We start from the raw sequence: 24,753 nt of genomic DNA on the forward strand, positions 1-24,753 counted from the left end.
GCAGGAACAGCAACTCATATTCCACTTGGGAACCCTGCAACCCAATGGTATCAATGTGGATTCCACAAGCTTCAAAATCTCCCCTCCCACTACTGCATCCCAAAACCAGCCCAGCTCATCTCCGCCTCCCTAAACTTTCCTTACTCCCACCTATCCCCCTCCTACCTCAAGCCCCACCCCCATCTCCTACCTACTAACCTCATCCCACCCCCTTGACCTGTCAGTCCTCTCTGGACTGACCTATCTCCTCCCTACCTCCCCACTTACACTCACCTTTACTGGCTCCACCCCCACCTCTTTGACTTGTTTGTCTCCTCTCCACCTATTTTCTCCTCTATCCATTTTCTGTCTGCCTCCCCATCTCTCCCTATGTATTTCAGAATCCCCTTCCCCTCCCCCATTTCTGAAGAAGGGTCTAGGCCCAAAACATCAGCCTGTGTTATGTTACTTTCAAATGTAACGTATAACCAAGTGAATATAAAAGTGATGGTAAATAATTAACTGAAATGTATTACAACAGTACAGTATGTTTAACTAGCAATTCAATTCACATGCATTCTTTAGGGCAAAGGTTACAACAAACAGCTTATCATGAATGATTAAGAAATCTCTACTTGCTAATTAATAAACATTATAATTTTTTGAGTCAAATGAAGTACCATTTTCCTATCAAGAGTTCCACATTTTATTAAACTGAGTTGCCACTTTGTGTGTTCAGTTTTGAAAATGTCAAAAATCTTCCTAATGGTTCAACAGGTGAGCTATGTAAGTCAGGAAGGGACTAAGTTCAATTCGTAATCTGTCATCAAATAACTCATCTCACCCAAAAGTACAACTGAGGCAAATCAGCTACGATTCTCTATCAGCACTCAGCAGCAACTCCTGTCATAAACACTGAAGGCTGGGTAAAGACCAGGTTGGGCTCAGTTACAACACAGTATTTTATACCTCCACAGCTGAAGACCCTACAACAATCAAGGGTTACTTGTGATAATGACAGCAGAAGGTGCCCAGTGTTTGTGCTATTAACCCGAACAAGGAATCAACATCTTAAAGAAAACGGAGAATACAGGCAAAGAAAGTTGGTAAGAAAATAAAAAAATACGAAAGATGTGACAAATTCTTTTTATATTACATAAATTAACAAAGGCATACAAACAAGCACGGGGGAATGTGAAATTAGATTGAAACTGTAACCTCAATTCAAGGAAAAATCCTCAACAAAACCAGATATTTTAATCTTAGCGTAAAGGCAATTAAATTTGACCGTGGTGTACAAAATAATGTTGTAGTATCTGGTCATATCACATGAGCTTTTGTTTAATTTCTGCCAGTAAATTGTGGCATTACTGGCTGAGTCCATGTTTGTTTACGATTCTTAACTGCCCTTCAGAAGGTGATAGTGAGACAACTGCTTGAATTATAGTCTATGTGATGTAGATACACTCACTGTGTTGTTTGGAAAGGAGTTCCAGAACATTGACCTCGGGGCAAAGAACTGCAATTTATACTTCCAAGTCAGGATGGTGTATGGCTTTGAGAGGAACTTGTAGATGGTCCATGCAGGTGTTGTCAATGGAATCCTGGTGAATTGCTTTTGTGAATGGCACATACTGCTTTCACCATGCATCAGTGATCAAAATGTTTCTTTGCGCTAGATGATATTAACGTTTCAGACTATTATTGGGGATTCATTCATCTAGGCAAGGATAGATCACTTTCCAGACACATATCTTCTCGATTGTAGTCAGGCTTTAGGGAATTGGAAGATGAGTTACTTACCACAGAATTCCCAGCATCTAATCTGTTAGCCAAAGTCTGACCCTAAAGTCAGGGGAATGTGGGAGGTGTAGGCTATAAGAATATTGGTAAACGGGTGCTGGAGTTTGTAATCACTGGAATGGTGATAGCAGAGTATATGCATATTGGAAAGGATGAGATTCAGAGGTAAGTTTGTATCAGAGTTCTTGAAGCATATGACCAAGTGTGGCATTTAGTTTTTTTGGGTACAGTGGAAACTGTCTTGGGATGTGGCAGCAATGGAGAAAAAAAAATTGGGATTAGATATTAAGTATTCCAGGATATTTGGGGCTGGGTGCAAGCATCTGAAAGAAGTGCTGGGGGCAGGGGGGGCAAGTTTATGTTCACATCATCAGATAACGCTTACAAATGGATTGGGGGAAAAAAGGCAACTTGCAAAAAAAAATACTGTGGATGCATGTGAGGTAAAAAGTAAAACAAAAATTTCAAACCTGAACTCAGCCCAGTTATATCAGGACTGAGAGAGAATAATGACAGCTGAGAAAACAGTTAAGTACTTTCCTAGTACTGCCAGATGGTTATGGAGAGCATCAGAAAAGCTTTCCCTGTTGTCCACCTGTCAAACTTATTAATTCTCCTCCTTGATGCTCCATCAATAATCTCTCCCTTCCTTTCTCTGCTTTGCATCCTGGCTATAGACTGGGGCCACAAATCTACCTGTATTAAAAAAAGTGATAGAGAAACTCGGAAAGTCTGGCAGTATCTGTGGCGAGAGAAACAGACGTAACATTTCATGTCCAATAATGGCTTCTTCAGACCTGAAAGGGGTTGGAAAATTGTGTTTTTCATGCTGTAGAGAAAAGGGAAGAAGCAACATTGTATGGATGTCCAGAGAAAAAGACAAAGGTGTTGCTAATAATGATATGGGGAAGATAGGGATGTTAATAGGGTGTAAATGAAGGTGTGAAAAGGATCTCTGAGTGTGCATGCGTGTATGGGGGTGGGGATGTGGTGGTGAGGTTGGATGAAATAAAAATTGAGGATATAGAGAGGTCACACTCCGAAGATGTTGTGGAATTCAATACTGAGTCCTAGATGCTATAAAGTATAAGCAGAAAATGAGGCTTTGTTCCTTTAGCTTGGAACACTAGCAGGCTCAGGGCAGAAATGCTTCAATAGAGCTTGGTGGTTTATTGAAGAGGCAAGCAAGTGGATTCATTCCCACAGACAGAGAGGAGGTGTTCTGCAAAGAGGTCAGCCAGTCTGTATTTGGTTTCACCAATGTAAAACAGACCACATTATAGTGAATATAGGTGGCTAGATTGAAAAAAGTACAAATAAAACTCCATTTTCCAGCCCCTTTCAGTTCCGAAGTAGAGCTTTATCTGATTTAAAATGATAACTGTTTTTCTCTCCATCGTTGCTGTCAAGCCTGTTGAGTTTGTCCAGCACTTCCTGTTTTTATTTTAGATTTCCAGAATCCACAGTACTTTGCTTTTGCCACAAGTCTACTTGCATGACAACAAGCAAGCCTCTCAATCTCGCTGACTACAGCTGAGAAATAAACTTCAAAATTGTCATCAGGTATTGCCACTCAATGCCCTCGGCACCTCTGCATAAAGATCTGAAACTAGGTTTGTAGTGTTTGAAGAACAGGACAATGAATTCATGTTCTGAAGGGGTTTTGAGCAGTCAAGACATATTGCTGCTCAAAAGAACTGGAAGACGAATCCTCATTTAATGGACAGGGAGATTTCAAGATCTAGGAGCACTGACAAGGATGTTCCAGCGGGTTTTCAGCACTAAAACTATGTCCTGTAATTTATCTTTCGTTGGGAGGGCTCAGGGTGATGAAAGTTATTTCAAGACCAGCTGGGAATTTTAGGCAATGGGGAGGTCACACTCAGTACCAAATGAAGAGTGAGAAGCTTCAGTAGATAGAGGTTGTAGCTGGCAGTGTTAGGTAAGCAGTGTCTAATATGAGAACAGGGGAAAACTGACCATGCAGCCTGTCCAATTCAAAGCGGACTGCAGATGATCTGAAAAATCCAGCTCTAAAATTTTTGACTCTGCCCACTGGTATTGCACTCCTCCAGCCAACAGAAATAATTTCTCTCTACCTCATCTACCTGTTCCTATTAAGATCTTAAAAATTTTACTCAAGTTAATCCTTGAGCTTCTAAAATTCTAGTTTGTGCAATTTCCCCTCATAATTTAGCCTTTAGAGTCCATGTAGTATTGTGGTAAGTTATAGTCCACTGCTTCAAAGTTAATATATTCTAAGATGTAATGTCGAGAATGTGGCCAGTACACCAGGTGTGGTCTGAACAAGGTTTGGATAGCTTAAGTGTGACTTTTACTCTATTGCCTGCTAGTCTGCTCGTATAAAAGATCAGGATCCCATTAGCCTCTAATTATTTTCTGCACCTATTTATGACATTTTAATAATCCATGCACCTGCACAACCCCAATCCCTTCGGCCCTATATTTTCTGAAAGACAATTAATTTCAAACATATTCTACGCTATCCTTTCAAGATCCGAAGTGGACATAAGAATGAGTAAATGGGACAGTACAGTACATTGGAACAGCAGTAGGTCATTCAGCCCCTCCAGCCTGACCCACCATTCAATGGAGATAATGTGACCTAACTCCATATACTTGCTTTGGCCCATATCCCTTAATACTTTCACTTAACAAGAACTCCTTTAGATTTAAAATTAACAAACAATCCAGCATCTACTGCTGTTTGCTGAAGAGTTCCAAATATTTACCACCCTTTGTGTGTGGACGTGTTTCTTAACATCTCTCCTGAATGGTCAGGTCCTAATTCTCAGACTATGCTCCCTAGTTCTACAATTCCCAAAGAGTAGAAATAGTTTAACTTTACTTATTGCCTTTTCCTGTTAATATAGAATCGTAGAATCCCTACAGTGCATATTCAGCCCATCAAATCTGCACTGACCATCCAAACAGCATTCCACCCAGACCCACCCCACCCATTCCCATCACCTCTCATTTATCCACCTGGCCTGCGCATTGGACACTACAGATGCACTATGGGGCGATTTAGCTCGGCCAATCCACTTAACCTCAAGATCTTTGGACTGTGGGAGAAAATCTGAGCACCTGGCAGACATAGGAAGAACATGCTAATTCCATACGGTCACCTGAAGTTGGAATCAAACTTGGGCTACTAGTGCTGTGAGGCAGCAGTGCTAACCACTATGCCACCTCGTGAAGACTTTGTCAGATCACCCCTCACTTAGCCTTCTAAATTCGAGAGAAAAACAGGCCGAGTTTGTATTAGGTTGAAGTCTGTATAAGGCTGAAGCCTGGCATCATTCATATAAACCTACATTATACTCTATCTAAGGCGAATGTATCTTTCCGAAGGGGCTGTCTGTTAGTTTAGTTGGCTGGATGGCTAGTTTGTGATGCAGAGTGACACCTGCAGCATGGGTTCAACTCCCATACCTGCTGAGGTTACCACGTAGGACCCTCCTTCTTAACCTCCACCTGACGAACATGAACCACCTCGGGTTAAACCACCACCAGTTGTCTCTCTAATGAGTAAAGCACAATGGTTGTACGACTATGGCAGCCTTATTAAAAGGCAAAAACAAAAATTAAAATGGGGTGAATTCAATCATATAATAATCCCTTGTTTTAGGCATGAGATTTTCCAGGTGGTATTTTAAATAAATTCTATGAAATTTATAATAACGCCACCTAGTGGTACGACAGTCATTACTTGGATGTTTGTACTTTTAACTGTCTATTTCCGATAACAGCACCACCTGGTGCCATGGCACATGGACATTTTAGTAACAGAATTCTTAATCTTCTAAAATTGAGACATAAACATTGCAATTTCTTCTTGAAGATAGTATTTCCTTTGCATGGTTTAATGGTTTTTCTTTATGTTTCATCAATCTCGATTTCTCTCTGAACCCTTTAATCTATTTTGTCTTCCACTTATTGAAAGTCAGTTTCTAGTTTAACAAAACATTGTCTAGTATTAAATATTGTTTACTATTAATTTTCAAAGTGTAACAACAAAGAAATATCTGACCTCTTGGTTAACTGAAAGTGACTAAAGAGCATTGATTTTGCAGAAAAGCTGGGATCATGACAACACGTTGGGTTAAACTTTGGACTGGAAATGTTATTTTGACAACTGCTGCAATAGCTTTATCTCCATGTAATTTCAGTGACACTACAGTAAGTATGGTAATAGAGTGATGTCAACATATCTTAAAGGGAATCTGTATACTTGAAGTGCCATTCCATCTGAAATGTCTATGCATATATGATGATTTGTCTTCTTACACTCCCAGCCCCCCATCCCAACTCCATGTTTTATGTTTTCAACATGGTGGTCACAGGTGATATGAAAATAAAAGTTTTGAGTAGCATCCCACTTGATGTGGAGCTATGACTAATTTCTATTTATAACACAGAAGTTTAATTCTCAGAAGTTTTGTAAACTGTTAGCATCAACAGATAGAACTATAGTAAGCAGATACCAGAAAATATTTGAACATTATATTTTTTGCTTTGATTTAGTGCCAATTTAAACATGCATCACAGTAAATATACCAAATTTTAACATCTTTAGTTTGCGAAAAGACTGATTCAGGACTTTGATTTACACATGGTTATTGGTCTACTTTGATATCAGTGGTGTCTGCATCAGGATAGACAAGGCCATCACAGCTTGTTTGCTGCTTGTTATTCAACGATAATAAAACTGCTGAATAAAGAAGATGCATCAGTGCCTTCAACCTTTGTTGCTGTGTTGGTTACTCAGGAGCAAAGCATCCAGCAGTACAGAAATAATGTACTATGATAACAGGTGTAGAGCTCGATGAACACAAGTCAAGCTCCTGTTCCTCTGACGCTGCTTGGCCTGCTTTGTTCATCCAGCTCCATACCTTGTTATCTCAGATTCTCCAGCATCGGCAGTTCCTACTATCTCAGAAATAATGTACTGTTTGTTCGGAGTTATTATGTCCAAACAAAAAACTGGTATGTGTGGGGTGGGAAAACAGCAGTCCTAATTTAAATGTGAGCTGGTTGCAAGTTTCTTCCCACTTTGTATTTTTGCACACGATGAAGGCTGATTTCAGTATTCCACCAGCACTGTGCTTGGTAGAGAAGGATCATCAAGAGCAGGGAGATTTGTTTTAATGTCAGGTATTGCTGCACCAGGCATTCACAAAGACTGCCCCGTCCTTGAAAATGCTATTTTGTTGTCCAAGGATGTATAATGCAGCCTTGGATAGATCATATGGCGACTGCACAGTGGTATTATTGCTACACTGTTAATTCAGAGACTGAGGTAATGTTCTGGGGACCGTGGCAGATGGTAGAATTTGAACTCAATAAGAAAACTCTGAAATGAAGGGTCCGATGATGACCATGAAACTATTGCCAATGGTCAGAAATAAACTTATCTGGTTCACTAATGTCCTTTAGGGAAGGAAACTGCTGTCCTTATCTGGTCTGGCATATGTGACTCTAGCTTCACAGTAATGTGGTTGGCTCTTAACTGCCCTCTGGGATGGGCAGTAAATGCTGGCATGGCTAGCAACACTCAAGTCTCATGAAAGAAATAAAAAAAACCAAAGGTGCCTTATTTAACCCAGACAATTGCTTTGCTATTTTTGCTACCGACTAACAGTAGCACCATAAGAAGACAATACAATATTACAGAATTACTGCTGAGGCTACAGTGCTGCACAGTCAGCAATGTTTAAGAAAAAAACTATGTGGTCATGAAAAAGGGAAAATATGTCTATACAATGAGCATTTCAGTTAATCATCTCAGTCCCAATATATCATTACATAAATTCTTCAAACTGGTGTCCTAGACTCAACCATCAATAAGGAAAATGACCTTTATCAATGACCTTCCCTCCATCATAAGTCTAGAAGTGGAGATGTCCACCGATGATTGCAAAGTGTTCAGCACACTTTGTCATTCCTGAGACATTGAAACAGTCTGGGTCTTTATACAACAGGACAGGGACAAAATGCAAGCTTGGCCAAGTGACATTTGTGTCACACAAGTGCAAGGCAATGGCCATCTCAGATAATTTAACCACCTCTGATATTCAATGGCATCACCATCATGGATTACTCCACTAACAACATCCTGGGGGTTACCATTGACTAGAAATGGAACTGAATTAGTCATTAAAATACTGTAGCCAGAACAGCCATCACGAGATGCTGGTTTTTATTCTTGTCTATTCAAATAATATCCACTGCTTTCTCAAGTTGGGCTTCTGTTTGGGCTCCTGTTCTATTCTAACTAATGACAAATGTGCAACTTATGAATCATAGTTCGAGCAAAAGACTTTTTTAACTCTATTTTGTGTTTAGAATAGATTCCCTACAGTGTGGAAACAGGCCCTTTGGCCCAACAAGTCCACACTGCCCTTTGGAGCATCCCACCCAGACCCATCCCCTATAACCCATAACCTACACACCCCTGAACACTACGAACAATTTAGCATGGCCAATTCACCTAGCCTGCACATCTTTGGACTGTGGGAGGAAACCCACGCAGACACGGGGAGAATGTGAAAATTCTGCACAGACAGTTGCCCACGGCCGGAATCGAACCCGGGTCCCTGGTGCTGTGAGGCTGCAGTGCTAACCACTGAGCCACCGTGCCATTTATGTTGACAGCGTGAGTTGGCACCATGAGGCTCCATGGTGCATTTATTTTGGTAGGTAAATCAGTATCCTTTCTTATTTCCTTATGGAAGAACCAAGTGAGGTACAGAGCATATCTGGAATTTTGGGCAACTTTGGGTAAAGGATTGCAAGGACCATGAACGTGAAATCAGCTTCAAATGGCATTGTGGTAGATTCCTGTTGCCTACTTTCTTTATGTCTTTTCATGCTGACTCTGCAGGTATTTCTTTGCAAGTGGACATGAATGAGCATATAAACATGGCAATATTTCTGCATTTCTTTGTAATAGGCTTTACCGCTCATTCCATATAAACTGATATTCTTCAATGCACCGCCATTTGGACAAAAAATATTTGGCTGTGTTTTTCTGGTTATATTTGAGGGGCTCAGTTATCTCCCAGTTACATCTACAGCTAAGCAAAGGAACTAATCTGTCACTGACTGGCTATCTACCAATTTTAAAAAAATCTACAAACCAAACATGATTAAGTGAAATAACTTCACAGGCTGGTATCCTGTCACCAAGCCACTTTTTATTTACATGTGGAGAGTCATAGCACTGATCCAGCTCACTCAGAACCAACTGTTAGGGAGAGCAGGATGTGTAACACCGTTGTTCTTATCTGTTGCCAGAGGTCCCTGACTGGGCCCAGATTAGTAGCCCCAACCAGGAAACTCATTCTACGAAGTTCACCTGACTGACCTTGTTACAAATACCACATTCTTTCATCTCTTGAGTCTAAGGACAGTGGCTGGTTCTTTTTTTTGTTGTTCCTCCTGGGGCAGTTTAGCACTGGATCAGGTTCCTCCAATTTTGCCTCTGATGCAGGTGGGATGTAATACAGAGCAGCTCGCCTCATTTGCCCAGAGCATCTCAGAAGAAATCCATTCTCTTCTTCAGGCAGCAAAGGCGATGTCCGCTGTGTCAATCTCAGATTCTGAGGTCTCTTCAACACTTCAAGAGGTAGAACCTGTGGATTCATGAAGGACTATTGAGCAGTCAGGCAGGACTTGCTCCTGCAGTGTTCGCGAGTTTGCAGCTTTCATATGGTCCATGTGCTTGTTCAGGACTGCCGCCCTAGCCAAACATTATCCGTCACTGGACCTGACCTTGCATCAACCATGCCTCTTACCCATGCAGGGCCATTCCCATGGTCCCTACATCAAACTTTGACCCCTGAAGTAAATGGTCTCTCTCGCTGACTGGAATCTTGTGTTCCAGGAGGATCAAATTTAACATAATGTGAAGTCTTCTCCCCGTTAGCAATTTTGCTAGAACTATCAGTGTAGTTGCATGAGGGGTGGTCCTATAATCAAATAGGAACCGGGATAGTTTGGTATTGAGTGAGGCTGTAGGCTGTTTCTTTAAGCTAGCCTTCAAAGATTGGACTGCTCTTCCTGCCAGACCAATGGATGATGCATGGTACGGAGTTGTCCTTGCATGCCGAATATCATTCGACTTTAGGAAATACTCAAATTCACTGCTGATAAACAATGATGTTACCTGTGGTCAACACTTCCGGGAATCCATGTATTACAAAAGAGGTGTGCAGGTTTTTGTTCATTGCCCGTGTTGGACACATGAACTCTATACATGTCCAGCCACTTAGAGTGGACAAGCACAATGATCAAAAACATTGAGCCCGTGAAAAGACCTGCATAGCCGATGTGTAACCGTGTCCAAGGTTTACCTGGCCATTCCCACAAATGTTGGGGTGCTGCAGATGATAATTCATGTCCTTGTTGGCACACTGGACACTGCCCAACATCATGACTATATCTGCATCCAATCCTGGCCTCCAGACATAATTTCTTGCCAATATTCTCATTTTGGAAACTCTGGATGACCCTGTTGGAGTTCAGCCAGTATCTGGCGGCGACCTTTGTTCAGGATAATCACTCTTGCTCCTGTAATAACATACCGTCCTCTACTGTGATCTGGACTCTCCAGAACCAAAAAGATTTTAATTCTGGTTGTGAAGGTTCTGTTTCTTCCATCACCACCAGCTGTTCCAGTTTTACCAGGACCAGATCTTTCTGCATCCAAAGTCTGATATTGTTAGCTGTGACTGGAAGTGTATCCTGAAAATTTTGAACAATCATGGAGTCTTCCAGTGACAGTATCACCAGTGTGTATCTGCCAGTGGGAGGAGTCTCAACACATCCGTATTTGTTACTTGGCCTCCAATACAGTGTTCCAAGTAGTAATTATACACACTTAGTATTAGAGCCCATTGCTGAATTCAGCCTGAAATTATGAGGGGCACTGCCTTGTCCTCTTTAAGTAGACCTAGCAGGGGTTTATGGTCCGTTATTATTACAAATTTATATCCATGGAAGATAACTTCCTGACTCCAAATATGACTGCCAAACTTTGCTTCCCTATCTGGGCTTATTGAGACTCTACATTGGCCAAAGTCCTGGATGCATAAGATATTGGGTATTCCTTTCCATGCTACCTGTGATCAAATATTACCGTGATGCTTTAAGGGGAGGTATCGCATGACAAAAGCAGATCTTGCTTGGGTTCACAGTGTACCTTAGTGGATAAGAGCTGTTCACTTCCCTGAAAGCTATCGCTGACCCATTTTTGAGTTGATGCAAAGGTGCCGAATTGGAGGCCAGACTACGTGTGAGCTTTCCATAATTACTCACGAGCCCCAGAAAAGACATAAACTCCAGTACTGATGTGAGAGCTGGGGCACCTTTGATCGCTCTCACTTTATCTTCCAGTAGGTGTAACCTGGTCTTGTCGAGACTGTAGTCCAAGTAGGTCACTGCCTGGGAGATACATCTAATGTCTATATCCAAGTTATCTTAACGCACCCTATTGGTCTTCCCTGTTATTCGCATGTCATCTAGATAAATGATGACCAGGAATAGACCTTGTAAAATGTTCTCCATCGTCCACTGAAAAATTACACAGACGGACGATGCCCCAAATGGCAGTCTCGTATATTGGTACAAACCCTTACGGGTATTCACTGTTGCATACTTCTAGGAATCCTCATCTAACAACAATTGCAAGTACGCATGGCTCATGTCCAGCATTATGAAAGACAGCACCCCCGCTAGCTTCAGCTATGAATTCTCTATGCAAGGGACTGGGTATTTAGTCAGCTGCAAAAAGCGGTTTATGGTTTGTTTAAATCCCCACAAACCCATCAGGCTTCACAAACAGTGTGCCTGGTGCTGCACATACCAAAAACGGGATTGGTTTGATGATTCCTTCGCTTCCCAGCCTTCTGATTTCTGCCTCTACTTTTGCCCATAAGGCAAAGGGCACTGCACAGGCCTCACAGAATTGTGGAATTGTTTCCTGATTACCATGCAGGGAAACCTTCCTGAAAAACCTATAGGTATTTAATTAGGAGAGGATCCTGCGGACCCCACCACCCAAGACATTTTTCCATCCCCACCCCTGTGTGCTTTCCGGAGAGACCACTCTCTCCGTGACTCCCTTGTTCGCTCCACACTGCCCTCCAACCCCACCACACCCGGCACCTTCCCCTGCAACCACAGGAAATGCTACACTTGCCCCCACACCTCCTCCCTCACCACTATCCCAGGCCCCAAGATGACATTCCACATTAAGCAGAGGTTCACCTGCACATCTGCCAATGTGGTATACTGCATCCATTGTACCCAGTGCGGCTTCCTCTACATTGGGGAAACCAAGCGAAGGCTTGGAGACCGCTTTGCAGAACACCTCCGCTCAGTTCGCAACAAACAACTGCACCTCCCAGTCGCAAACCATTTCCACTCCCCCTCCCATTCTCTGGATAACATGTCCATCATGGGCCTCCTGCACTGCCACAATGATGCCACCCGAAGGTTGCAGGAACAGCAACTCATATTCCGCCTGGGAACCCTGCAGCCTAATGGTATCAATGTGGACTTCACCAGTTTCAAAATCTCCCCTTCCCCTACTGCATCCCTAAACCAGCCCAGTTCGTCCCCTCCCCCCACTGCACCACACAACCAGCCCAGCTCTTCCCCCCCACCCACTGCATCCCAAAACCAGTCCAACCTGTCTCTGCCTCCCTAACCGGTTCTTCCTCTCACCCATCCCATCCTCCCACCCCAAGCCGCACCTCCATCTACCTACTAACCTCATCCCACCTCCTTGACATGTCCGTCTTCCCTGGACTGACCTATCCCCTCCCTACCTCCCCACCTATACTCTCTCCACCTATCTTCTTTACTCTCCATCTTCGGTCCGCCTCCCCCTCTCTCCCTATTTATTCCAGTTCCCTCTCCCCATCCCCCTCTCTGATGAAGGGTCTAGGCCCGAAACGTCAGCTTTTGTGCTCCTGAGATGCTGCTTGGCCTGCTGTGTTCATCCAGCCTCACATTTTATTATCTTGGTATTTAATTAGGACTTCACTTAGGCAGCTAATTTCTAATTGAAAAAATGCTGAACCAATTAAGTTGAATCTTTCTCAACCAATTTTGCTCCGTCAAGCTTTCAAAAGCCCTAGCCTTTTACGACAATCATTGGTAACTGAAACCAACAGCTTCTCATAAGAAAACAGAACCAAAGTTCTACTGTTCATCTGTAAAAGTTCTCCAGTTTAGGTTCTCAGTCTAGCCGAGCTCTTGTTCAAACTTAAGGACACTGATCCAGTTCCCTCAGAGCTTGGTCTCAGAGTGAACACGATGTCTGATACATCTGTTTGTATTGGTCGGGGCTCTCTGACTGGACCAGATTAACAGCCCCAATCAGGGAACTCATTCTATGAGGTCCACCTGGATGATCTTGTTACAATCACCATAGTAAGCAAACCAGGAGTAATTTATTTTCTTTTACAAAATTTTAGTGAATGAATTACATTCAAAAGAGCAATTTTTAGGTTTTAGCTTGTTATCATTGTTTTGAAATAGACTTTGAAATATCGTTCTGTTATCTGATCAACAAACAATGGGCTCAACATAGAAAGATTCACGAGAAGCAAAGTGGCTCAGAACTGAAATTCTATTTCCCAAAATATTAATTTGTTCCAAGCACTCTCATAGGCTATTTCTGGTACCGAATGGCTTCTGATTTTAATCACTCCAACAATGTAATTATGCCTTCAGCTACTTAGTCACCAAGCTCTGAAATTCCCTCCTTGAACTTCTCCATCTCAATATGTATCTCTACTCCTTCAAAACAGTCCTTAAAACTTACCTCTTTGGTCAGGTTTTTGGTAATTCATTCAAATATCTCAGTATGTAATTTGATGCCAAATTTTATTTCAAATTGCTCAATTCATTAATTTCAAGAACAATACAAATGCATGTTGCTTAAAAAATCTTAAAATTTATGAAAATAAGGCAGTATTGAAGTTACATAACTGTTGGTAGCGCATTCTCATTCCTGGGTGCAATCTCACTTCAGAGATTCAGCACAAAATTCAAGGCTGACACTCCAGTGTCATGCTGACAGAGTCCTGCATTGTTGGAGTTATCATCATTTTGGGCAAACACTAAGCCATCCATCTGCCTCATCAGGCAGATGTGAGCGATCCATTGACACAGTTTTGAAGAAGGGCATTTGTCTTGGCCAACAGTTATCCCTTAATTAATGTTACAAGAAAATATCTTTCTGGTCTTTATTACTGTTTGTCAGTGGTTTATTTGCACATTTCAATTGTTGCATTTCTGATGTTACAACGGTGACTATACTTCAAAACCAAATGTTTTTAGACATTCACTCGTGAGAGGTTCTACAGAAATATTAGTCTTTCTTTCCTTCAGCTAAATGTAAACAGTCACCTAGAATCACTTCTTATTTTTCTGCAGTGTGATTACAGTGGAAAGAATTTGACATCGATTCCTTACGATCTGCCTGCTAACACGACAAAGCTGAAGCTCATGAACAATAACATTTCTTTAACTTATAGTGATGTTCAAATTCTTTCAAATTTAACCCAGCTTAAAGAACTATACCTTGGACACAACCTCATCTGCAAATTACTTTCAGGGACATTCAATAATTTTAAAAAATTGGATATACTGGAACTACACAGTAACTGCCTTGCACATGTTGAGAAGGATATTATGAAACCTCTGAATTTATCACATTTAACTCTATATGGAAATCACTGGAACTGTAGTTGTGGCTTTCTTGGTTTCCAGAGATGGCTTAATGAGTCACAAGTACACCTAGGTGAGTTCACCTCCCAGAGTGACAGGTTTGCATAATTTCTTATTGATATGATATTCATTAGTGATTAATGCTGCTAGGAAACGGAAGGTTTCTTTATAAAGTTTCTAGTCAGTAAGATTACTGCAGTGAATGGATTTTTTTAAATTACTGAGGGGAACCTAAAGTTAAAAAGGGCCTGGGGACGGGAAACAAATGTTGGCATAGCCAATGGTGGCCATGTCCAATGAGTAAACAACAAAATTATCGACATAAATTATTTGCAAAGGAAATAGGTATGACAAACAAGAACTGAAGAATTGTGTCTGTTTGGAAAGTTACATCTTATTTCAACTGCAGGTAATGCGAACATCACAACATGTGAAGCACCAGAAGAAATGCAATTCTCCACTTTTGAAGAAGCTCTTATCAAGAGGAATGGATGTTCTTCAGACTCCAGCTTAACATCATCTCCAGATAAATCAACTGTCAAAAGTACATTTGGCACAACCTTATCAGAAAGCATGCACAATGCAGCAATGCAAAGTCCAACGGTGGCTGGACAAAATAATACTGCGAATCAAATAAATGGCTCAGGTACTAAATCATTTTATGTCAGATGTACATGTTTCTGACAAATATCAAGACAAATCATAGTACAACACAGTACTTCAGGAAACTTCTGACAGAAAGACAACAATTAAGAAATATGTCATGATACAGAATGTCTATGTGCAATGCCCATGGTCTGGCCAGTGCAAATTGTCAAATCTAGCCTTGTCATGATGCAGATTCAGAGCAGTAGTGGTCAAAACCAAAGAAACTTTTTATCTCAAGCTCATCGGTGCTTTTGTTGAATCTGCAGCTTGTTGGTTAGTTTAGCTTTGCAATAATAATGAGTAAATATATTGAAACAACAACTAGCTACTTTTTTCAACTCATTCATTTGTGGGACGGAGGCATCAGTGGCTAGCCAGCATTTATTGCCCATCGCTAATTATATGTCAATGGGCTACATACCATTCCACATGAGGGGATTTAATACTGCTAAGGCCAATAAAATTGGACTCTCATCTCAGTTTTGTGTTCATCTGATTCATCATTATGGAAGATGCTATTTACATTGTCTCATACAATAACCTGACAAAATCTAACGTTACAGAAGTAACGAAAAATACAAACTTCATGCTTCTTTCCAAAAGCACCATAATAACCAGGATGAAACATTATTGTCGTAGGTTCAGTGAGCTCACAAAATTCTTAGACCATGTTGAGTTACCCTAAATGCCCCTGCATAATGATAGGGCTGCTTTATTTGGACTGAAGAGTTAGAAAGGAAAACACAGCCACAGCTCTACATTAGACAAACATAGTGCCATAATTTGCATGCATGAAAATCAAGTAGCACAGGATCATGTTCAGTTATATCCCAATTTCAGATCAAGTAGCCTTCTACTACATACATCCATATGAAGCATGCTGAATTAACCAAGTTACAGGCAGACACCTATGGGCTTCTGTCTAAGGGAGAAAACTAAAGAAATTATACTCAGTGCTAAAACTGCTTTAACATTGTTTCCATCTCAACATCTATTTAACTTTCCAAAGTTATTGATTCTCACAGTCAATTTTTTCAACTAACTTTTGCCTGTAAAACAAATTTGATTACATTCTTTATGCAATGCAGCAGAAACATTATCTCCCAATGATGAAGTCAGTACAACAGAACGTGACAGTGCCATTACTGGTATTTCAAACATCAGTCATGTTGTGGAGTTTGTGACTGGGATGGCTATTTAAACATCTTTCAAGTGTGTAATTACAAGTAATTACACTGTAAAATAGTTGCATGTCCTTAACTGTAGATCAAAAGGTCCAAATTTAAGCTCCACGTGCCCTGGAGATGTAACGTGCTCAAACAGTTTAGAGTGAGAGTCATACTGTACAGAAACATACTTCGGTCCAACTCATAAATGCTGACCAGGTTTCTTGAATTAGTTCCATTTGCCTGCATTTGCCCTATCCCATCAAACCTTTCCTATCCATGTATCTGTCCAAATGTCTTTTAACTGTTGTAATTATACTTGCCATTACCATTTCCTCTGACAGCTTGTTCCATATATGCACCATTATGTGTATGAGAAAGTTGCCTCTTTTAAATCAATCCCTTCTCACCTTAAACTATGACCTCTAGTTTTGGACAGCCCTGCCCTGAGGAAAAGACCTTGGCTATTCACCTTATGTATGCCCCTCATGATTTTATAAACCTCTATAAAGACCACCCCCTCAGCCTCCTATGCTTCAGGGAAAAAAGTCCAGCCTATCTGGCCTCTACTTATAACTCAAACCTTCTAGACTTGTCCAGACTTGGTAGCATCCTTGTAAATCTTTTTTGCACTTTTTCCAGTTTAACAACATCCTTCCTACAGCAGGGTGACAAGAATTGTAATCAGTACTCCAAATGACACCGTACCATTGACTTGTACAGCTGTAACATGACATCCCAACTCCTGTACTCAATGCACTGACTGATGAAGGCAAGCATGCCAAACGCCTTCCTCACCACCATGTTTACCTGTGATGTCATTTTCAAGGAACTATGTACCTGCAGCCCTTGGTCTCCGTCTGACAACATTCCCCAAAGCCATCCCATTCAAGTCCTGCATTGCTTTGCATTACCACTCAGTTAGTAAATTCCTAAGTGTCTGCTCCCAGTCACAATGTGGACTGATTTCTGGCTTTTTTTTTAAATTGCCGCCATCTATCAAGTATTATGAAAAAAAAATGTAACCTGTGCCAATATATCTGATGATTAAAAGACAACTTTACTTCAAGTCAGTTAAAGGATTTGTAAAAAATGAGATGAGTCCAATTAACTGGTAGATATTTTGCCAAAATTCATATCATCCCAAAGAAATTTGCTTTTTGTACCAGCTGTATATGCAGTAATACATCTTATATGCTGATTTATCCCAATTAGATGTACAATGAAGAAACCAATTCTAGTTTATAAGTTCAAGGATCTTCTATGCTAATATCTACAAGATCCCGAGGAAACTTGGCTGTGTGGATGAGGAAAGGATGTTTTCTCTGTGGGAGAATATTATGACAGGATCATAGTTTTAAAATAAGGGGTTGTCCATTTAAGACAGAGATGAGGAAACATTTCTTTTCTCTCCAAGGGTTGAGAGTTTGTGAAATTCCTTTTCTTAAACGGGAGTGGATGTAAGATTTTTAAATATTTTAAGGCAAAGGTAGATAGATTCTTGATGATCAAGGGGATGAATGATTATTGGGGGTGTGCAGGAATATCGGGGCAGCTCGAAAGGCTGAGAGGCATTCTCCTACCTTCATGTTTGTAATTCAGAGTTGAGCAACAATTACTTAAAACTTGCCAAATTAAGCAGTGAACTGGCATGCTACAATAAAGACTGTTATTTTTTCATTTAAACATATACAAATAGAAGTATTAAACATATTTACTTGATTAAAATTAACTTGTATCTAGCATTTAAGGGAATGATTCTTTGCAACATGATACTAGAGCATTAGAATTTAATGTTTGGACATACTACATTTTTCTTTATTTATTAGATCAATCCAAATTTGGGAAATCCTGGAAATTAGTGGCTGGTGTTATGGCAACATCAATTGGCATATCTTTGATGCTCGTCCTCTTTGCAAAATTCATCAAATGGTACAATTGCTTGTTTGCCTACCATCATCATCGACTGCAGGAAGAACCAGATCTCTATATGGAAAGTACACCTACGCAGACAACCCATAATGTCCCACAAACATCAGAAGAAGCTAAAAGCAATAAACAAGAAACTGAAGCAAGGTCCATTCCTCACAATGTTTCCGATGATGATGAATATATTGAAGATTTTTATATAGATTCTATAGGTTTCACTAATTATGAGCAATAACTATGTAAATGGTATAGATTTGTTCCAGGAAGGCTACCTAATTTAGCTGACTGTTCATGAAAGGCAATTAGTTAAATCAGTCACACATCAGTAATACAGCCAAAAGCTATCATGCTTATAGATTGCTTATTTGAAAAGTCATTGTGTTGTATTTTTAACATAGACTTATCTTGTGTGAAGCGGAAGAAAAATCTCAAGTATTTGAATTCTAAGATAACAAGGTGTAGAGCTGGATGAACATAACAGGCCAAGCAGCATCAGAGGAGCAGGAAGGCTGACGTTTCGGGCCTAGACCCTTCTTCAGAAATGAAGAATTTCTGAAGAAGGGTCTAGGCCCGAAATGTCAGCCTTCCTGCTCCTCTGATGCTGCTTGGCCTGTTGTGTTCATCCAGCTCTACACCTTGTTATCTCAGATTCTCCAGCATCTGCAGTTCTGACTATATTTGAATTCTAATGTGTTATTTGAGTGCAAAGTTCCAAAACACAATATAGTTGAAAAAAGCTGATATTATTGTCAATAGAATATATTAATAATGAACAATTTGCCATTACAGAACTTGAAAAATTGCTTTTAAAAGGTTGTTGAAGCTTTGCATCTTACATACAATAGATTGCACAAAAATGTACACAGGCCTCTAGTTACAGATTAATGTTTCTACGTGTTCAATATTAACTCTATACATTCAGATACAAAACCAGGGATTCCGTAAATCAATTTTAAAGTCTCATCTACATATGCACCTGAAGAGCAACCAGCATCTGTTGACAGCACCACATTCAGTTTTGGCTACTGAATCTCAGGAAAGGTAGATTCCGTCTTCGTGTAGGATCCAACAAGTCTAGCAGTTGGAACTGACACAGTCAGTTCTGCTATAACGTGTGTTCTGTCAACGTGAAATGACTGTAATGCAATCTACAAATGGGGGAATGCTATTTCTAAAACGTGAATTTGTGTTGGCTATAATGCGATTCCATTGGTGCATTGAGAGGTATGCATCAACATCACATGATCGTTTCACAGGCTTTGTTGTGAATACGTACAATATTAGAGAATACGTACGATGTTGAAGAATACGTGCAATGAAAAAGTCTCTGCACTGGCATCATGTGATCATTTTGCAGGCTTTGTCTAAGAAGTGCTTTCTGCGAGGATACAGTAAAACCTCCTCACCTATCAAGCCATCTTGACATTTTATCCAACGCAAAGTGTTAAATTTATTTTTATTTATTAAATATGAATTAAACATTTATTCAAATTGTGCTAACCTTTGTGTTGGGCTTTTGTGTGATTCTGGACTGTTTTTTTGGTTGTCTGCCCCTAACCTCATTTTTCCTACTGGCCCCATTATTTCCACATTATAGCAGAACCGGCTGTACTTAAACCAAGGACAGTTTCCGTAAACATGATTTAAGTTTAAGATGTTTAACAACACAAGAAATAGCAGCACTAGCAGACGAAGAGCTGCTAAGCCTACAATGCCATTTAATGCAATCTTGGGTGATACTTGGCCTCTCTCCACTCCCAACCTTTGCCATTATCCTGACAGACTGAAAAATCTCTTTCTGGCTTCAGTATAATCCATAATGCAACATCCTCAACCCTTTGACTTATTCATAGAACATAACAGCACAGTACAAGCCCATCAGCCCACGATGTTGTGCCAAAACCCAAGGTCTATCTGACCTCCACCACTACCTTATGTTATCATCCATACACCTATCTGACAGCCACTTAAATGACCCTAATGAGGCCGACTCCACTACCCTCTCTGGCAATGCATTTCATGCCTCTACCACTCTCTGAGTAAAGAACCTACTTCTGGCTTCTCCCCGATATCTACCTTCCCTCACTTGAAAACTATGTCCCTTTGTAAGAGCTACCTCCACCTTAGGAAAAAGTCTCTGGCTGTCTACTCTATCTATACCTCTGATCATTTTGTACACCTCTATCAAGTCAACTCTCATCCTTTGTCCTTCTAAAGAGAAAATCCCTAGCTCTCTCAACCTTTCCTCATAAGACCTTCCCTCCATTCCAGGCAACATCCTGGTAAATCTCCTCTGCACCTTTCCCAACACTTCCACATCTTTCCTGTAATGAACTGACCAGAACTGGACACAATACTCCAGATGTAGCCAAACCAGGCTATTGTATAGCGAGAGCATAACTTCACGGCTCTTGAACTCAATTCCTCTATTAATGAAAGCTAACACACCGTACACCTTAACAGCTCTATCCATCTGGGTGGCAGCTTTCAGGGAACTGTGAACACAAACCCCAAGATCCCTCTGCTCCTCCCCTCCTCCCCACACTCCCTACTTTTTCCGTTAACCTTGTGTTCTGCTTTCAAATTTGTCCTTCCAAAATGAATCACCTCACACTTTTCAGGGTTAAACTCCATTTGCCACTTCTCAGCTCAGCTCTGCATTCTATCAATTTCCCTTTGTAACCTAGAACAGCCCTCCGCACTGTCCACATTGTGACCCACATTCATATCGTCAAATTCGTAGCCTTCTGGGGTACAGAATTGCAAACATTCACATTACTTTCAACTAAAAATCTCCTCATCTTCATGCTAACCGATCCGCCTCTTATCCTGAGACTGTACCTACATGTAATAGATTTCCCAAAGAGGGAAACGACCTCAATTACAACTCTGTAAAGCCCCTTCAGAATCTTGTAGGTTTCAAGGCAATCACTCCCATTCTTCTAAAAACCAAAGAATATACCCACAATTTACTCAGTATCACATCATGCAGCAACACTCCCAGTCCAGGTCAGGTAAATAGTTACTAAAGTATTGACACTGCTCAAAAGATGATGGTAAAATGACTTGGAACTGAGGCATTTAAGAGTGAAATTAGGAAGTACATTTGACGAGAAGTGAAAATTTGCAAGTGCCATTCTCAAATTGTTGCGGATATTGTTTCAATTCATGTTTGAGATGCATAAAATGGCAGTACAGGCTTGAAGAGTCATTCTTATGCATTCAATATTCTGTACAAGTTTTATTACTTACTCTCGTCGTTCTGTAAAAATTACATCCATACCCTGTGCTTCTCGATCGTTCTGTGCTTTTAGCTAAAATACAATATTGTTGTTTGTCCATTAAGAGCAATCAACAGCAATCTATTACAATTGTCAGTTTTTTTACAATATCATATGTAACATTAATGTTTTAAATAGATGGAATGACAGCATGTATTATTCTGAGTAGCTTTACTCGAACAAATAAAGAATGATTATTCAAAACCATGTTGTGTGTTTATCATTTGTAGCAATGACTGCATGTCTGACTAGAAAACAGTTTTTGAAATGGCTTTAAAACAGAGATGCAGAATCAAATCGGTTTAGGAAAGAAGAAGAAATAGCAGTACTGAGGTAGCTGAAAGTTTAGCAATGAGACTAAGCAAAACGTGAGGACTTAGACTACAGGCACAGTTCAAGTACTGCTGGTTGGAGAAGCTATCAAACTAAAGAAGGTTTTAGAGGTAGATTGAGGCAACATTACAGATTAACTTAAAGATGATATGATCCCAGAGAAGCAAGTGCATACAAGATGAACATCATGAATCCAAATTCCAAAGTTGGTGAAAGAGGAACTCAGGAGACTGGTGGATCATTCCTTTGTGCCTCTTTTGATTGGACAAATGGTTTAAAATTAGGAGATGATATTACAGCTGAACATACAGTTAGCAAATTCACTTTTAAAATATTTAACATCCAAGTTAATAAGAAAATTGAATAGATCCCGGGCATGCAAGATTTTACAACTGTAGTATGTGGGAGTTGGACAATGTTGGTGTGGTTCATAGTTACAACATTAACAGCAAGTGTTGGCTGGATGGGAAACCTTGGCTCAAATGTGAAGAGCTGCAGACACTGCAATGAATCAGGAAGAGGGGGAATTACTTAGATGTTATTTCAGAAGATAGTCATACCCCTTAGATTAATTACATCAAATGTGATTTGGTCATGGGCAGGAAAGTTGACGCTGAGGCATTGGGATCCAAAATTTAGCTTTGGAGGAGTCTCAGCCTGTGCCCTTGGTTCTTGCAAGGTTCTTGCTCTTGGTGTAGATGAAGGCACATACTACAGGAGGTGCCAAGGTTTATGACATCTCTTTTGGGCTGGAGAAGAATCTGCAGTGGGATGGAAAGGAGCCCAGTTGTCACGGTCCACATATGTACCAATGATACAGGTAAGCCTAGGAAAACAGTTCTGCTGGCGGATAACAAGTTGCTTCAGGAGATTAATTAAAATCAGAACCAAAAAGATAATATTGGGCCAGGTGTTAATTAGAATAAGGTAAATACGATTAGAGATGTAACTGAGGTCAAAGATTGGTATGGGAGAAATAGGTTCTAGATCATGGAGCACTGGCACCAGTTCTGGGAACAGGAGAGATGTTCTGTTGAGATTGGCTTCAATTGATACATGCTGCGACTAGTTGTCTGGCAAACTGTATGGCTAGGGTTCAGATAGGGCTTTAGGGGGGAGTTGGATTGAAGGGAAGTTTAAAACATCAGAATGAACTGAAAAAGCAGAAGTTCAGGGTAGTGAAGAGGCAACAATGATCAAAATGAGACAGGAAGGAGCAGAAAATATAAACACAACAGTGCAGCAGAAATTAGAACCAGAATAAGTGATAATGGTAAAAAGTCAAACCTCAACGTTCTTTCTTTGAATGCAAATAGTTCTAACATGATAGATGAGTTGACAGCACAAATAGAAATAAATGAATGAGACTTGACTGCTACTGTGGAAGCATGGTTGCACATTGAAGAAAACAGGGAAATCAATATTCAAACATATTCAACATTCTAGAAAAATAGGCAAAAAGGAGAAGGTGGAGTACTCTAATTAATAGAAGAAAGTAATAATGGGGCAGTAGTGATACAAGCATAATAGAGAATGATGTGGAACTAGTTTGGGTGGAAATAAGCACAAGGCAATGTCACGGGTTGCCTCACTGTAAGACAAAGTATAAATCATGAAATAATGGAGGTGTGTAAGAAGGCCACTACAATTGTAATGGGTGGTTTTAATCTGCATATTGACTGAACCAAATCAGATGAGCATGGGTAATGTTGAAGATGAGTTTGGAGTGTCCATCAGGGATTGTTTCTTGGAGCAGTATTTTGCAAAACTATCCTGGGAACAGGATATTTTAAATGTAGCTATGAGTAATGAGGCAAGGTTATTAAAAGGTTTCACTGTTAAGGACCCTATAGGGGTTGCAACCACAATGTGGCAGAAATTCAACTTCAGTCTGAGAAATTCAACCTGAACACCATGGGCCCTCACCTCGCTCAGCAGCCTCTGGTGAGGCACCGTATCAAAGGCCTTTTGGAAGTCTAGATAGATAACATCCTCTGGGTTTCCCTGGTCTAACATACTTGTTACCTCTTCAAAGAATTCTAACAGGTTTGTCAGGCACGACCTCCCCTTACTAAATCCATGCTAACTTGTTCTAATCTGACCCTGCACTTCCAGGAATTTAGAAATCTCATCCTTGACGATGGATTCTAGAATTGTACCAACTACCGAGGTTAGGCTAATCGGCCTATAATTTTCCATCTTTTGCCTTGATCCTTTCTTAAACAAGGGGGTTACAACAGCAATTTTCCAATCATCTGGGACTTTCCCTGACTCCAGTGACTTTTGAAAGATCACGACCAAAGCCTCCGCTATTTCCTCAGCCACCTCCTTCAGAACTCTCAGATGTGGCCCATCGGGGCCAGGAGATTTATCAATTTTTAGACCTTTTAGCTTTTCTAGCACTTTCTCTTTTGTAATGCCTACCATACTCAACTCTGTCCCCTGGCTCTCCCTAATTGTTAGCATACTACTTATGTCTTCCACTGTGAAGACTGACGCAAAGTATTTATGAAGTTCTTCAGCTATTTCCTTATCTCCCATCACTAGCCTTCCAGCACCAATTTGGAGCGGCCCAATATCTACTTTTGCCTCTCATTTGTTTCTTATGTATTGAAAGAAGCTTTTACCATCATTTCTAATATTACTAACGAGCCTACCTTCATATTTGATCCTCTCTTTCCTTATTGCTCTCTTTGTCATCCTCTGGGATGCAAAAATGATAGTAAAAGCTTCTTTCAATACATAAGAAACAAACGAGAGGCAAAAGTAGATATTGGGCTGCTCCAAATTGATGCTGGAAGGCTAGTGATGGGAGATAAGGAAATAGCTGAAGAACTTAATGAGTACTA

General features: G+C 40.5%; 2 protein-coding genes across 6 annotated transcripts in view; one reads left to right on the forward strand and one right to left on the reverse strand.

The window, feature by feature from the left end:
• Nucleotides 1–24,753, reverse strand: part of ift74 (intraflagellar transport 74) — a 135,990-nt gene that overhangs the window by 88,104 nt on the left and 23,133 nt on the right. For all 4 annotated transcript variants that reach the window (XM_059643796.1, XM_048527166.2, XM_059643803.1 and 1 more), the window contains exon 7: nucleotides 21,543–21,604. In XM_059643796.1, coding sequence (XP_059499779.1) covers nucleotides 21,543–21,604 — 62 coding nt within the window. The remainder of the gene's footprint in view (nucleotides 1–21,542; nucleotides 21,605–24,753) is intronic.
• LOC125450844 (leucine-rich repeat-containing protein 19-like) lies at nucleotides 822–18,761 on the forward strand. 2 transcript variants are annotated; one of them, XM_048527170.2, is made up of 5 exons: nucleotides 822–1,085; nucleotides 5,880–5,985; nucleotides 14,254–14,620; nucleotides 14,957–15,193; nucleotides 18,191–18,761. In XM_048527170.2, exons 2-5 carry the CDS (start codon nucleotides 5,893–5,895, stop codon nucleotides 18,523–18,525), a joined length of 1,032 nt encoding a protein of 343 aa, XP_048383127.1. In that variant the 5' UTR covers nucleotides 822–1,085; nucleotides 5,880–5,892; the 3' UTR covers nucleotides 18,526–18,761. The 2 variants fall into 2 exon arrangements, with proteins under 2 accessions (XP_048383127.1, XP_048383128.1); XM_048527171.2 differs by lacking the exon at nucleotides 5,880–5,985 and having other exon boundaries at nucleotides 825–1,085.

The sequence above is a fragment of the Stegostoma tigrinum genome, chromosome 3 (assembly GCF_030684315.1).
Source record: "Stegostoma tigrinum isolate sSteTig4 chromosome 3, sSteTig4.hap1, whole genome shotgun sequence".
Taxonomy (NCBI): Eukaryota; Metazoa; Chordata; class Chondrichthyes; order Orectolobiformes; family Stegostomatidae; genus Stegostoma; species Stegostoma tigrinum.